The sequence below is a fragment of the Saimiri boliviensis genome, chromosome 10 (assembly GCF_048565385.1).
Source record: "Saimiri boliviensis isolate mSaiBol1 chromosome 10, mSaiBol1.pri, whole genome shotgun sequence".
Lineage (NCBI taxonomy): Eukaryota > Metazoa > Chordata > Mammalia > Primates > Cebidae > Saimiri > Saimiri boliviensis.
Genome location: NC_133458.1, coordinates 39,567,536 through 39,585,119, shown reverse-complemented (window position 1 = coordinate 39,585,119; position 17,584 = coordinate 39,567,536). Strand labels below are relative to the sequence as shown.

At 34.3% G+C, this 17,584-nt stretch overlaps 1 protein-coding gene across 3 annotated transcripts in view; it reads right to left on the bottom strand.

The window, feature by feature from the left end:
* Positions 1–647: 647 nt before the first annotated feature.
* ASZ1 (ankyrin repeat, SAM and basic leucine zipper domain containing 1) overlaps positions 648–17,584 on the bottom strand; it is a 60,382-nt gene continuing 43,445 nt past the window's right edge. For 2 of the 3 annotated variants that reach the window (XM_003921053.3, XM_010343848.3), the window contains 3 exons: positions 6,917–7,022; positions 5,353–5,466; positions 648–1,179 (listed from right to left, as the gene is read on the bottom strand). In XM_003921053.3, coding sequence (XP_003921102.1) covers positions 1,027–1,179; positions 5,353–5,466; positions 6,917–7,022 — 373 coding nt within the window. In that variant the 3' untranslated portion in view covers positions 648–1,026. The remainder of the gene's footprint in view (positions 1,180–5,352; positions 5,467–6,916; positions 7,023–17,584) is intronic. The other variant, XM_003921054.4, reaches the window with a different exon arrangement.

Below are 17,584 nucleotides of genomic sequence, written 5' to 3'. Positions count from 1 at the left end.
GCACCAATTCATAGTGTGATTACTTTCCAATGATAGCTGGTTGAGCATATTCTCAGGAAAAGAACGATTCAAATCTTGTTGTTTTGGTATAAGCAAGAGCAGAAACTGCTACTAATTATAGCTCCTTGTAATGTTCTTCCTTTCCACAATTCTTTATCTTTGCTTTGTTTATTTCTCAAGCAAGTGCAGATCAACTGCATATGTTTAAGTATGGCAGTAAGTCAGGCAAGATTTAAATACTATACTCCCTGTGAAATTGGGCCTGCCTTTTTATTAACTTCACTTTAAAAATCTGAATATCATCAGTTTGATTTTGTAAATCTTACTTTTTTAGATATGATAAATAAGATGTCAAATATCATTCACTTTTATAATGTTCCCAAGAATGCTATATAATATGTATGTTCCTCAAAGTGATTTACGTAAAAGAGTCTAATGTACTTTGTACTTTCAACATTAGTGTCTAATTTTTTGCTGTTTTAATTTGTATTTAAAATACTTTTCCTAAGGATTTAATCCACAATTCAAAACTTTAACATTTTACCTTTATCCTTTGTATTCTCTTGGATACTTTCAAAATTAATAATTTCCTCATAATGTAACAAAAAATCCAATAAAAACCTTTATTATATAATAATGAAGGGGGAAAATGAGGAATAAAAGAAAGCTCTTAATTTGTGAACACTTTACTAGTTCTGTAAGACACTATGACAAATAAGCACACTTTTTAAAATGTCAAAGATATTAGATATAACTTTAATTTTGAATGTGATTTACATATGATCAAATCAAAGAATTACTTATAATTTACTGCCTGATCAAAATGAACATAAAACATAACAAATTGTATTTGTAAGTCAGAGTAACAAACCACTTTCTAAAAAAAAATTACATTACATTGTCAAAATGTTTCCTATGGAATACTGGCAAAGAATGTAAGGTTATATTGTGCCAAATAGTTAAAAGCAACAATTTTTGGATGGTTCAATTAAGATGTATATATATAACTTAAAACAAATATTTGGCTTATTTTCTCTGGAAAGTTATCTTGCAAATGAAAAGAAGAAAACCGAATCCGCATACTGTAATAGCTGTCCTCTTCAAAATTCTACTATTCCATGTAGATACTTCTTCCCTTAATGGTATATGAGTTGGATCATTTTCCCGTTCATTTTGCAACTAATGTTTAGTATGGAAAAAGAAAAGAGTTACTATATAATACAACATTTTGATTTAAAAAATATAATACTATTCATGTTAATTCAATTCACTTGATTTAGATGTAGGCAACTCAAGATTCCCTTGGAAGATATAAATAAACATATATATGTATGTTTACCTAAAGACAGTCTTTCATTAGAATCCCATCACTGTAAATTATTAGTTTTACATTAAAAATGTATGCTTTCATAGATGGTCACATTTTAAAATGGTGTTTTTATGTTATGAGATAAAGCAACTTTAATGTTAGTTTCTGTTTCAGCCGGGCCCAGGTTCTCATGCCTGTAATCCCAGCAGTTTGGGAGGCTGAGGCGGGTGGATCCCAAGGTCTGGAGTTCAAGACCAGCCTGGCCAAAATGGTGAAACCCCGTCTCTACTAAAAATTACAAAAATTAGCCAGGCTCTCCTCCCCATGTCCATGTGTTCTCATTGTTCGACACCCGCCTATGAGTGAGAACATGCGGTGTTTGATTTTCTGTTCTTGTGTCAGTTTGCTGAGAATGATGGTTTCCAGGTTCGGGGGGAAATAGGGTAGGGACAGCAGGGGTTGGGGAGTTGGGGAGAGATAGCATGGGGAGAAATGCCAGATACAGGTGATGGGGAGGAAGGCAGCAAATCACACTGCCATGTGTGTACCTATGCAACAATCTTGCATGTTCTTCACATGTACCCCAAAACCTAAAATGCAGTAAAAAAAAAAAATTAGCCAGGCATGGTGGCACGGGCCTATAGTCCCAGCTACTCAGGAGGCTGAGGCAGAAGAATTGCTTGAACCCAGGAGGCAGAGGTTGCAGTGAGTTGAGATCGCGTCACTGCACTCCAGCCTGGGTGACAGAGTGAGACTCTGTCTCAGAAAAAAAAAAAAAAAAGTTTCTGTTTTACCTATAAGGAATGACAATTGATACTGATATGCTTGTCCATTAAGTATCAATTAACATCTTACAAAAAATTGAACCATAATTATAGCAAACATACACCAGATGAAATTTAGCAAAAAGGAGAAGATCAGATGCTACTGGTAGAAACTTAATACTTTAAATATCATTGCAGTAACAAATGTCAACAAAAACTTAAGTGGTTCTTTTAGTACTTCTCAGCAATGAAAGTATAGTACCCAGTTTCTAAATTGCCAGATACAAATTTCTTGCTAAAGAAGCTCCTTTCTCCCCTACCTGTGTGTGTGTGCCCACTGTGTGTATCTCTGAGTGTGTGTGTGGTGGTGGTGGTGGGTAGGGGAAGGCAGAGAGGGAGGAAGTGAGAGAGAGAAAAGACTTAAAGAGGGAGGGCTGAGAGGAGAGGGATGGCTGTTGGGGGTGGGGCAGGAGAGAGAATAAGCAGAAAGCAAAGATCCTTGAAAGATAAAAAGTATCAGGCACATTTATAGAGTGATATTTACTAGAAACATCCTGTGCTGGAGTGGTGACATAAATACTTTCAACATTAGCAGGAATAATGACTTCCAAATTCTACAGTGTAAATATTTAATTAAAAAGCTTGCAAAATTAATTTAAAATTTATAGCAGAAAACCAGACTCCAACGCCAATCTCATTAATACCATATTCTTGGTCTAACTTCCAAATGGCTTCATTCAGCAACAGATTCCTTTTTGACACTGATGCTCCATTTACTGAATCCTGAGACAGTCATTCCTTTTATTAACCAATTACTTAGAATGACCCTTTCTGACAGGAGCCTGTCAGTGTGCTGGCTTGAAAGAGAGTGATGTGGTGTTAAAGTCTAGCCTTGACCTCTCCCACCCTCTCTCTTTGTTACCTCCATACACTTATCTGTGATAACTCATGTTTTCTTTAAAAAAAGATCCCCTTCAGTTATTATTAGTAAACCTCTGAAAAAATATAAGCTTAACAGGCATGATAGCATATTTCCAAATCTGGAAGCCTTCATAATTCTCTAAATCAAATCTCATTATGATGATTACTACTTGTATAAGACTAATCTGGAAAAAGCCACTCACTGGCTTGCTCCAAAATTAAGACTTTCTTTCCCAAAGAACTGTATATGCCATTATTATAAACTAATAAATGTTTTCAAGGGTAGTTCTTATATAGAAATGCACAAATTCTACATAGAGAAGGGTCACAGGAAAAAGATCTTCTATTCAGCTAAAGAACAATGAAAATCCTCTTAACACGTATGCATTATTAAAATAAATATTCTGGTACTTGATTGAATTGTTTATGCTTTAGAGTCAGTCCCTATAACAAAGTTCCTTAATTTCACTAATTTAACAAAAATGTTTTTCTAATTTCATTTTAATCCTATACACACACCCTTAACCCTCACTCCCATGTTTTTAGTTTATCTTAGAGAAACCAAATTAGTAAACAACCCTGAAGCAAATATGTCTTAGGAAATTTCCTACACTAAAGGTTGATGTTTTGCAAGAAGTATCTTTATACATATGCTTCCAAACTTCCCTGGGATCCCCATGAAAAACAGCATTTTTAAGTCAAATCAATTTCTTTCCTTTGATTCTTCTAGATGAGATGGAGGTAGTGATGATGAATGGTGCTGTACTTTTTGGGTTGTCAGCAAGTTCAAGATGTAGCTTGTGTAACACAGGTGCCTGACATATAGCAGGCAGTCTTACGTTTGTTGGAAGAATAAATGTCGGAATAATACAATTTCTAAGATGCCCCTTTCTTTGGAAAGCAATTATTTTCTACAAGACTTCTGAAACAGTACCCATTTCCTCATTTAAAATGTCCTTTCTCAGCTATTATTTTGCATAATAGAATTTTCTTCACAATTTTCTTCTCACTTTAAGAGACTCCTTTTGTGGCAGGTGTGATGACACACACCTGTAATCTTAGCACATTGGAAGGTTGAAGCGGGTGGATCACTTGAGGTCGGGAGTTCAAAGCCAGCCTAGCCAACATGGTGAAACCCCATCTCTACTAAAAACACAAAAATTAGCTGGGCGTGGTGGTACATGACGGTAGTCCCAGCTACTCAAAAGTCTGAGGCAGGAGAATTGCTTGAATCCAGGAGGCAGAGGTTGCAGTGAGCCAAGATCATGCCACTGCACTCCAGCCTGGGCAATGGAGTGAGACTCAGCATCGAAAAAGAAAAAAAGACTCCTTTTGATTTAACCCATTAATAGCTAGAATGACAAATTATTAATACCTGGAACATGTATAAAGTCTATTTTGAAGAAAAGAACTTTTTTGATAAAATATTAATGAAAATATTAAATGAATTATGGGTTGAAGCTATATAAATAACGTAGTATAATTTAACCTTCAAATGAAATATTTCATAAAAGCCTTATAGACATCAAAGTTATTTACTAAACAGATAAAGAGCTCAGAAGTGAGGTTCCTATTCCAACAGCTTAGGTTTTATTATAGCCAATTTTCTTAAAGTGAAAAAAAAATCACCTAACCTTAAATACAGATATATACTTTTTCTGTATATGTAAAAAACCAGAACCAAAAAAGTCCATACTCTTTAGAAAACAGTTAAATTATAAAAATATTACAGAGAGTCTGGAAAATTAAAGAAGTATTTCATCTACAATCCTGTCTCTTTAACAGAACCAATACATACTTCATTTTAATATTATTTTATCTGCACATTTATAAATAAGTAATGTACAAATAGAATTTCATATCTTTAACCAGCTGATATTTAATTTTCATTATTTTTTCAACTGCATATTATTATAACAATAGGTATAGTATGATTTATTAAGTTATTCTCCTAGTATAGAGAATACTATGGCACATATAATTTGGGATAAAATACTATCAAAATATAGGAATTTTTTATGGTAGTTGGCACATCTTGCCAAACTGTTTTTGAAAGGGCTTGTGTTACCAGTCTCACATAAGAATATAAGTTTGGTGACCTCTAGAAATTGGTAGTAATACATTTTTCTCTGCTAATTGAAAAGATAACAATGACATATTCTTTTAGTATATGACATATTCTTCTTTTAAACTAACAAAGTCTGTTTCCTATGTATATTTCTTCCTTTGGAAACTCTTTTTCCCACTTGTCTAAGTGTTCCATTTGTTGCTCTTACCAAAATTGCTTCATTGTCTAACACCTTTTGCTGTAAATCATTTCCCTTAGTTTTTCCCCTGCTTTTAATGTTAAATATATACCTTCTGAATTAAGTCTTTTAGGTTGCAGACCTCTTCACTCAAATCTTCAACATTATTAACCAGTTCTTCACAAACTGAAGTAAAATTCTGGGGAGAAGCCCATTCCAGTGCTATCTGTTAATATTTTCAAAAATCCCACATTAAAGAATGGAAGCAACTTTTCAGGACTTTACATCCACAAAGATTAACAAAACTCTTAAATAATAAATTATATAATTGAAAAGCATTTTTTGTTTAGGATATTGACACCAAAAATAAGTAATTTTATAAAATAATCAAATGAGCTTGCCAAATGCTTTTCCTGAATATATGTATATATAACTTTCTATATGGAGATTAATATTAGTAATAATATTTATGATGAACAAATCAGTTCGTGAAGGTTTTAAAAATGACATGATTCCCATATTAACTAATGTTATATCAAAATCACTGGAAAACAAGTGCCTTTAAAAATTCTCACTAAAACAGCTAAAACCTAATCACATGAAGTAAGTTGCTTTTGCAGGCCACTTACACTTTTTCTTTCTTTTTTTTGAGACAATGTTTCATTCCCCCAGCCAGGCTGGAGTGCAGTGGTACAATCGTGGCTCACTGCTGCCTCAACCTCTTGGGCTCAAATGATCCTCCCACTTCAGTCTCCTGAGTAACTAGGACCACAGGTACATGCCATCATGCCTAGCTAATTTTCAGCTAGGACCAGAGGAACATGCCATTATTCGCAGCTAATTTATAAATTCTTTGTAGAGACAGGGTCTCACCATATTGCCAAGGCTGGTCTCAAACTCATGGCCTCAAGTGATTCTTCCACCTGGGCCTCCCAAAGTTTTGGGATTACAAATGTGAGCCACCATGCCTGGCCATTTATGCTCTTCCTATTCTAAATTTACTTTATTAAAAAATCTTTGCCGGGCGCGGTGGCTCAAGCCTGTAATCCCAGCACTTTGGGAGGCCGAGGCGGGTGGATCACGAGGTTGAGAGATCGAGACCATCCTGGTCAACATGTTGAAACCCCGTCTCTACTAAAAATACAAAAAATTAGCTGGGCATGGTGGCTCGTGCCTGTAATCCCAGCTACTTAGGAGGCTGAGGCAGGAGAATTGCCTGAACCCAGGAGGCGGAGGTTGCAGTGAGCCGAGATCGCGCCATTGCACTCCAGCCTGGGTAACAAGAGCGAAACTCCGTCTCAAAAAAAAAAAAAATCTTTTATTGTTACAGTTTTTAAATAACACACAGTGCTGTTTCCATTTTCACATGGGTCTCCTGTCACTTTATATTTTAAAGAGTTAAATCCTCTTTAAGAACACATGGTAAGTTCAATACATGGATTAGTTTAATTTTTGGTCTGACTCATTTTATTTTTCTTGAGGGCAAGAATACAAAAATTTAAGATTAGTATGTAAAGGAGTAATATTAAACAAATTGACTTACTTAGATCTTATGTGATTTTGCAGAACAAATGATATAATTTTACCAAATCAGTACTAATTATTGAATTATAAACTTATCTGGAATGTTCTTCAGTGTTCATACTTTTCTTCACTTAATAACTTTTGTAGAATACCTTTTGAGAATTTACAGGTAACTCAGTAATAATATTCTGTACAGCTGTTATTAAATGGCCACACTGTTTGTTTAATTTGAGAAGAAAGTTCAGGAACTCATCACCGCTAAAGAAAGGAAACAAACAAATCAAACAAACAGGAATCACTAATAAGAGCAATTTATTTCATTCTACTAGGTTAGTTACTGAATATCTAGTCATAAAATTAGATTCTTCCAAAAGAATTCATTGAATAGCTAATACGGATTACGTACCGAAACAGGCACTGGTTATAAATGAAAAACAAACCTCCAGTCCCAAAGATCTTAAAGTTCAGGATAAGATGCAGATACACAATTACAGCTTTATTATTCACAGGGACACATGAAAGAGGAAGATAAAAGAATCAATATTTGAGTAGCTACTATGTGAAGACACTGAACTAGTTATTTTACATTTGTTATTTCTTTTGATTCTTCCTAACAACCCCTGTAGGATAGATGTTGTTAATACTATTTTACAGTTGAGACATCTACAACTCAGGGGGAATGAATTTAATATCACATGAGAAGGAGGGAGTAGGGAGTTAGAAATGCTTTACAGAGGTAATACTTGAATTGAGTCTGTGGTTGAAGAATAAGTTTGCCAAGAGGTAAGGAAGAGATTCTGGATAAAGACAATAGGAAGTGCAAGAGGACAGGGGTAAAGGTCACTAAGGTGTAATTAAAATACAAATTATAGAAAAGTAGTAAGAGAAAAGACTGGATATAATCATTTATTAAAAGAAATTTGTGTCAGCATAAGAAATTGAATTTTATCTTTCTGATGTAGAGTTACTAAGAGATTTTCAATAGGATATTTGAAAATTCAATTTTTAAATGAGAATGTTTATTTGGGGAGTGATGTGGATAAAAGGAACACAAAAATGGAAGCAGAATAATTAGGTGACCAACAGATAAATATATCCAAGAGATGACGAAAGAAAGTTTAAACTAAGTATCTGGCAGTGGCGGTCTTACTGAGGGGAGGAGACAGAGCAGTGGCTTGAGAAACCTTTAGGAAAATAAACTGAAAAACTTGGTGATGGATTGCACGTAAAGGAAGAATCTACGATGATTCTGTTTTTTGGTTTCCATGGAAGGTGGTGCTGGCAAGCAAGGAACTGAATTTGGTGGCGGTTGGTGGAGAAAACAGTGGGTTGGGATAAAATAAAACCTTACGGCATGATAATTAAGAACACAGGCTCTTGAGTCAAGAGTCAATGTGAATTTGGATTCAGCTTCCACACTTACTAGGTTTATGATTTGGGGCAAGACTAATCTTAAGCCAAATGTTTCCAAATCTCTAGAATGGAGACAGCAGGACTGAAGAAGACAATGTACATAAAGTACCTAGGATTGTGTCTAGCACATGGCTAGTGTTCAAGCAAACATAATTATGATGACTGCAGTAGTGAAGAGACATGTGGATGGCAACAACCAGTAGATGGTAGAAAATGAAGGTCTTGCAAGGGTGTTTATTCTGGGCTCTAAAGACTTATGAAGATAGATACAATTCAGACTCGGTGAACCTCAAAGGGGGAAAAAATGTTTTTATTTTCACTAACCTATAACCAAGATTCAGTCTTTGCTTGAACTGTGAAGGTAGCACAAACACGGTAATATTAGCAATGTCTCCAATAGAAATCAAAACAATGATCACAAAGAAGACTGTATTGTGTATTGTGAAGAGGGGAGGGTTGAGAGTGGTGGCACAAAAAACCCGCTAAAGGAAACGTAGCCTGAGAAGTAGAAAATCAGGAGCTAATTAAGTGTTCTTATGGATGGCAATGAAGGGGACAGATTCAAAGGAGAAAAGATTAAGCACAATAAATAATATATTTATTTTGTCAATAAGAAATCACTGATGACTAGATTAGCTGTAGTGACAGAAGCCAATTTACAGTAGAAACAACAAAGAAACTTAATCCAACAGAAAAGTTGGTCAAGATTATTAACAGGGAATTCAGAGAAAAAGAAAAAAACAAAATTTGTATAGATAATAAATATGGGAATACAATAACTGTTAAGATGCCACATCTTAGCAGAATGACAAAAATTAAGGAGATCATTAATATCAAGAGCTGACAAGTACATAAGATGACTTTCTGGGGAGTCCTTTAACAGTATCTACTAAAATAAAAATACAATAAAAACTACTATTATTGGACCAAAAGATACTTTTTTTTTTTTTGGTGAGACAGAGTCTGTTGCCCAGGCTACAGTGCAGGTGCAATCTTGGCTCACTGTAAACCTCTGCCTCCTTGGTGCAAGTGATTCTTGTGCCTCAGCCACCTAAGTAGTTGGGATAACAGGTGTTCACCACCATGCCCAGCTAATTTTTGTAGTTTTAGTAGCAATGGGGTTTCACCAGCTTGGCCTGGCTGGTCTTGAACTCCTGGCCTCATGTGATCCACCTGCCTCAGCCTCCTAAAGTACTAATATTATAGGCGTGAGCCACCATACCTAGCCCTCAAAATGTACTTCTAAGCCCACACAGAAATTCTTATTCATAGAAATTTTGACTACACACTATACAAAGTTTCACTCTATTTCTAGAAGAAAGGATTATAAAAAGTAAGCAATGTCAGCCTCCAATGAAATGAATAGCAAACTTCTAAGATGCATTACTGGGATGTATACAGTATTTTCATTTAAGACAACAAGTCTTTTCTCCCAGCTATCAATATGAAAAAATTAACAATTTCCCTTTAGCAGTTTTATAAAATATAAACTTTATAAATATACATATAATCAAGTCACTTAGAATAAAGAGTATATAATCAAGTCACTTAAAGTGTACTTATATACTTAGAACAAAGAGTATATAATCAAGTCACTTAGAATAAAGAGTACCTGATGGTTACTTTCAACAAGCAAACCTAAAATTAAAAAATGCAGAATAACTCTTGTTCTATTTATCAATAAAATGGTATTCACAAAACCATTTTCAAAAAATATATAATTCTTATTTATTCTATTTTCTTTCTGATCTTTAGAAAGCACAGAACTTAAGAGTGTATGACACATTTCTGCAAAAGCAACAGCAGTGATTACCTGTATTTTGTTTCCATGTACTATTTATATACATGGAAAGTACACTTATAACTTAGATTTCAGTGTTCTTTAAATACTCAAATTTAGCTTATCAATAAAAAGAATAAATGCTAAATGAGTAATCCACTAATGCCATACATATTTAATTTATGACCTCAAGGAAATTAAGATCCATTGAGAATTATCATTTAAAGTATCAGCAGATAGCAGGTATGTAATTCTAGATAGTGATTCACACATATATATGTGGAATATAAATATAACAGCTCTTATTCTTAAGATAGTAAGACTAAGTCTAAATAAGCAAATTTTATTACTAGCAAAATTAGTCTTAATGAATACAAAATATATATACCTTTCTTGTGACATAATTTTCAGAGCCACTGAATATGAACAGACAAGTTGTACAAAACAAAACTCTACATTGTGCCATTCACACTATGTGAATGGTGCCTCTCCATTACAGCTGTACAGTATACAACCTCCACGACTTTTTGTGGCAGTCCTGATAACTTGGTGCTTACTAAAAAAATTCCAAATAAGCCGATATGACATAGGTATTTGTCAAATTCTCATGTCTTTTCTACTGAGCTAACTACCACCAGTCCCCCGAACCTTGCCAGGTGACTATAATTCATGCCCCAATAACATGAGGCCTGACCATATGACTTACTTTAGCAAATAAAATGTGATTGGAAGTTACTGTGTAACTTTTGAACAGAAGCTTCAATAGCTACTGAATGATCCTGCCATCTCTCTCTTCTCTTTCCCATGAGAGCAGTATGTCCCATATTGAGACTGTTCCTTCAGTCTACTCTCAGAATAACAAGATCACTGTTGCTGACCCATGATATAGATGATTAGGAAATAAACTTTGTTGTTATAAGTGACTTCGATTTAGAAATTATTTGTTACTACAGCATACCATAGTATAAGCGAACTAAAACAACAGGCCACTTAAAAAATTTGAAGTCAAGTATTAAGATAAAATTTACACTTTAAATAAAGGTATTATAAACAAAGGTATTATATGCTCATTGTAGAATATCTGAAAAGAATTAAAATCAACAATCTTACCACTCAAAGACAATGACTGGTATTATTTTCTCTCGGAATATTTTCTTATTATACACATTTTTTTCCCAGTGTTTTTCCTATGGACATATATATATAGCTAGCTGGCATTGTGCTTCACATGACCTTTTATATTATGCCTTTTATAATTACCATGAGTATTTTCCCATGATATTAAGTTTCAAAATAATTTTAATGACGAAAAAATAATTATATTGATGCAATGGAATTCACCATTTTCCTGATGTTCAGTATTTAGAGTTTCCAATTTTAGAATGTTTATAAATGACAGGGGTGAACAATACACACTTTTACATAAAATCTTACACATATGTAGATTTTTTGGGGTGTAGCAGTTTCCTTGATGGACACAGTTTTTGAGATGCTTTTGACACATTCAAGTGGATGTCAGTTAGCTCAGACAAAGGGTCTAACAGGAACTGTTAAAAATTTCAAATGTGAATGAAAATTTATTATTTCCAAAATAGCTAAAATTAGCAACATAATGATATTAAAATTTTAAATTGCACTCCTATTTTTTTTTTTTTTTTTTTTTTGAGACGGAGTTTCGCTCTTGTTACCCAGGCTGGAGTGCAATGGCACGATCTCGGCTCACCGCAACCTCCGCCTCCTGGGTTCAGGCAATTCTCCTGCCTCAACCTCCTGAGTAGCTGGGATTACAGGCACGCGCCACCACGCCCAGCTAATTTTTTGTATTTTTTTTTAGTAGAGACGGGATTTCACCGTGTTGACCAGGATGGTCTCGATCTCCTGACCTCGTGATCCACCCGCCTCAGCCTCCCAAAGTGCTGGGATTACAGGCTTGAGCCACCGCGCCCGGCTTCCTATTTTTTTTTTTTTTTAAAGAGAGTCTTGCTATGCTGCCCAGGCTGGCCTTGAACTCCTGGCCTCAAGTTATCCTCCTGTCTCAGCCTTCCAAGTAGATGGCACTACAGGCACACCCCATTGCATTGGCTTTAAATTGCGTATTTTAATTCTGCAAGCATAGTAAGGCAGAAAAAAAAAGTAAACGCAATGTGTGTATGCATTGTTGTAACATTATTTTAGAAGATTTTGGCACATAGAAGAAAACTATCTTAAATCAGTAAATTGTTGAAGTTACATTACCAGGAGATTATAATCAATCAGTTCAACTTTTCCTGCTGTTAGTTTTCTTATGACTTAATGACTAATTTCTTCTTTAAAGAATGACTTTGAACAAATGGTAAGTAAAACCTTTTCCATAACAGCATGTAAACAAAGTCTGTGATTTAATAACGAGGTCAAATTCCTAGAATATATGTCTGCCAGTTTTATTTTTTTAAAAAAATTCAGTAGCTTTTAATAAGTGAACCATTCAGGATTCTGCACATTCTTTATTAAATCCCATAAAGTAAATTCATATAGGCAACTTTGCCACCATACAATAAAATATATAAAAACATTTAATTTGCAAGTCAAGTCATTTAGAACTTAAAATACTTCAGAGAAACAATAATGAAAAAAAGCAAGAAAAATAACAATGATATTTAAGAAGGTGTGCTGATTTTAAGTCCTCACAACTGAAATCCTTCACAATGCATTTACATGTTTAAGAGCTATTATGTTATTCTGAAACAATGAGGAAGCATTATTTTAAATATAGATCTTGCTGTTATAAGGAGATATGTTAAGGAAGAAGAATGGAGATATTGGAATAGGGAATTTTACTATGGGGAATGTTTATATTTAAGCTGTGAAATAAAGTTTTTAAGAAATTAGGATCCTCTATATTGTTTCCTGGAATATTTCTCTGAATTCCAAAATAACATCGCAATCTATTGTTTGTATGTTTAATTCATGTTTATCATAATTACAATATTAGTTTTAGACTGACTATGCTACTGATAATACCATAGCATTTGCAAATACAGGATATTATAATTCATTAACTCATTTATCCACGTAGTCAATAAAATTTGTCTATACAGTCATGTCCCAGGCAATGGATAGCACCGTCAGTATGTACACTAAGCTCCTTAGGTCATTCAGATAACTTAGCCAGGTAAGGGAACCACTAGCATAAATCATGGTTACAAACCCTAGTATGTTTTAAAAGCATATATGTAGAAACCAATTATCTACTAACATCCAAGTCTCTACTAACATGTAGGGTACTTTTATCTTAGATATAGAATCATCATTTATAAAATTATTTTAGGAAAACTCAAACTGGAATATGTTGAAATAAAAACCAGTATTTGTATTATCAATGGAAAAATAAAATATGATACTCTTAACTAAAAAAAGAAAATTCAGAAAATAATATTAAGCTGATATTAAAAGTGAGATTAGAGGAATCTGAGGAATTAAAAAGTATTTCTGAAGATTTCTTACAGGGAACTTGTATGTAGTTTTAAAAGCTTCTAGAGGCAAAAATTTGATTTGTCCTCTGCACAGGCATTATTCCTATTCTTTTTTTTGTTTTTTTTTTGGATCCATGGGCTATTAAATTTTTTTTTTTTTTTTACTGTACTTTAGGTTCTGGGGTACATGTGCAGATCATGCAGGATTGTTGCATAGGGACATACATGGCAATGTGGTTTGCTGCCTCCACCCCCCTGACACCTACATTTGGCATTTCTTCCCGTGTTATCCCTCTCTGACTTCCCCAACCCCCTGCTGTCCCTCCCTTGGCCCCCCCATAACAGACCCCAGTGAGTGATGCTCCCCTCCCTGTGTCCATGTGTTCTCATTGTTCAACAGCCGCCTATGAGTGAGAACATGCGGAGTTTGATTTTCTGTTCTTGTGTGAGTTTTCTGAGAATGATGGTTTTCAGATTCATCCATGTCCCTACAAAGGACACGAACTCATCGTTTTTTTATGGCTTCATAGTATTCCATGGTGTATATGTGCCACATTTTCCTTGTCCAGTCTATTGTCAATGGGCATTTGGGTTGCTTCTAGGTCTTTACTATTGTAAACAGTGCCACTATGAACATACGTGTGCATGTGTCATTATACTAGAATGATTTATAATCCTTTGGCTATAGACCCAGTAATGGGATTGCTGGGTCAAATGGAATTTCTATTTCTAGGTCCTTGAGGAAGTGCCACACTGTCATCCACAATGGTTGAACTAGTTTACACTCCCACCAACAGTATAAAAGTGTTCCTATTTCTCCACATCCTCTCGACATTATTCCTATTCTTAGTCCCTTAGTAACCAGTAAATGGTTACTTTTGGACTCATATGAAACCAAAAGAAAGAAAATAAAAGAGTTTCCTAAGCAATAAAAGAACAGAAAGAATGAGTTAAGAGAAGCTTACATAAGCAAGAGACTGGGTAAAATGTAATTAACCTGACCAAGTGCCATGGGAGGTAGAAGGTAGGAAAAAACATTTGATGCACAAATCCTCAAAGCTGGGGAGAGAAGGCCATTGTAAAAAAAAAAAAATTCACAGGCTTGTTATAAGATGGTATAGCTAAGTGACATAATTTCAAAATTATCTAGCTGGTGGAAGGAAAACAATTATTACAGGTTATTTTGGATTATAAAATCTAGGGGAAAATTACTGAAAAGACAATCATATAATCTAAAAGGCCGGAGAGACTTTCAGGACTTGTAGACTATGCTATGGCTAAATTCTTTCCATAAGCAAAAATCTCTACAAGTAAGTATTATGTACAATAATACTGTTATCTTATTTATTCTGAACATTATATTTCTATTAGTGTAGTCTAACAGTGCTAGCTTTCCATGACTATTCATGTAACACTGTTACCCTAAAGTGAATTAATAATAAACTTAAAAACTTTTAGTGATTCTTCAGGCATATTAGGTCCCATCCTATAGTAATATAGTTAATCGTGGGACTTTCCATTTATCCTTATTCAAGTTACCCCTATTAATTTGGGGAGATGTGCTTCATCCTGGCAAAGCCTTTAAAATCTTAATTCTCCATATCTCCATCTAGCCGTCAGTCACATGTAGCAATTGAACCCTTGAAATCATACAGAGTATATTCTCTGATCATCAGGGAATCAAACTGGAAACTGATAACAGAAAACTCGCCAAACATGTGGACGTTAAACACCATACACCATGAATTATGTAGGTAATCCATGCGTCAAAGAGGAAGTCTCAAAGAAAATAAAAATAAACACAGAAGTGAATGAAAATGACCATACAACATATCACAATTTGTGGAATGCTACTACAGCAGTGCTGAGAGGGAAATGTAAAAGACTAAATGTTTACATAAGGAAAAAAAGTCTCAAAAATGATCTAGATTTCTGCCTCAAGAATCTAGAAAAAGAGCAAAATAAATTCAAAGTAAGCAGAAGGAAGAAATAGTAAGAATAACAGCAGAAGTCAATGACATTAAAAGCAAAAACAATAAAGTTACTGAAACAAAAGGACAGGTTCTTTGAAAAAAATTCATAAACCTCTAGCAAGACTAACAGAGATAAAAAGAGAAAAGACAGAAATCATCATTATCAAGAATGAAATAGGGTATTACAACAGATCCCACAGCCATTCAAAGAATAGCAGGAAATAGTAGGGGCATCTTTTGGCCTGATCACCTAGAAAAAATGAGCCAAGTCCTTGAAAAACCACACATTACCAAAACTCAGCTACAGTAAGATAGATATAACTGGAATAATCCTATGACCATTAAATAAATCAAATGGTAATTTAAAAGCTTCCTCCACAAAATATCCAGGCCCAGATGGTCTCACTGGAGAAATCTACAAAATGTTTAAAGAAGAATTAATGTCAATTCTACACAATCTCTTATAGAAAATAAAAGGGGAGGGAATACTTCCCAATTCATTTTGTAATTCATGGGATTAATCCTGGTATGCAAGGCTGGTTCAATAATTAAAAATCTAACAAAATAATCTTCCGTTATCAACAGACTAAAGAAAAACATCATATCAGCTGGCATAGAAAAAGCATTTGAAAAATTCAACAACCATTCATGATAAAAACTTTCAGAAAACTAAGTAGAGTATAACTTCCCTAATTGTCAAATAGAATCTACAAAAAACCAATAGCTAATATCACAGCTAATTAATAGTAAAAAACTGAATAGTTTTCTTCTGAGATTGAGAATAAGGCAAGAATGTCCACTATCTACCACTCTTATCGAATGTAATACTGGAAGTCTTACCCACTGCCATAAAGGAAGAAAAAAGGCATACAAATGTGAAAGGAAAAAAATTAACCTCTTTTTTGCAGACCACATGATTATCTACATAGAAAATCTCAAACAATCTACCAAAAACCTAGAACAAATAATAATCCAGTAAGGTTGAAATATACAGACAACACAAAAATCAATTGCATATGGAAACAAAAAGAGAAATACCACTGACAACTGTGCCAAAGAAAATGAAATACTTAGGTATAAATCTAACAAAATATGCATGAGATCTGTGTGATGAAAATGACAAAATGCTGATAAAAGAAAACAAAAGAAGGTCAGAAATGGTGGCACATGTTTGTAATCTCAGTACTTTGGGAGGCCAACTGGGGAGGATCGCTTGAATCTAGGAGTTTGAGACCAACTGCGGCAACAAAATGAGACCCTATCTCTACAAAAATTTTTAAAAATTAGCCAGGCATGGTGGGGCATGCCAGTGGTCTCACTTACTCAGGAGGCTGAGGTGGGAGGATCACCTGAGCCCAGGAATTGGAGGTTGCAGTGAGCCCTCATTGTGCCATTGTTCTCCAACCTGGGTGACAGGGCGAGACCTGGCCTCAAAAAATATAGTTAAAAAAAGAAAACCTAAAACTTTTAGAGATATCTGTGTTTATAAATTAGTAGAATTAACATAGCTAAATGTTAGTTATGCTTAAATTAATCAATAGGATTCATGCAATTACTACCAAAATCTCAGAAAGGTTTTTTGTAGACATAACAAAGCTTTATCTAAAACGTATATGGAAAGAAAAAGGCTCTAGAATAGCCAAGATGATTTTGAAAGAGAACAAAATGAGAGGAATCACTCTTTTTGCTCTTTAGGCTTACCACACAGAGTTATCAACACATGTGGTACTTGCAGAGGGATAGACACATAAAAAACCCAAAATAGAGAACCCAGATTATACCCACACAAATATGCCCAATTAATTTTTGACAAATAATCAAAAGCAATTAATGGAGGAGAACAGTGTTTTCAATAAATAGTGCTAGAACAATTAGCCACCCCTAGGCAAAAAGAAATGAACCTCAGCCTAAACCACATACCTTTACAAAAATGAACTCAAAATGCATCATGGACTTAAATGTAAAACTATAAAACTTCTAGGAAAAAAGTATAGGGGAAAATCTTTGACACCTAGTTTGTTAAACTGTTCTTTAACTTGGTACTAAAAATACACCAAAAGTAATATTCTGTAAAGGGAAAATTTGATAACTTAGATCTCACCAAAATAAAAGTTTTTGCCCTGTGAAAGACCCCATTAAGAGGATGAAAAGAAAAATTACAGTGGGAAAGTATATTTACAAATCACATATCCAACAAAAGAT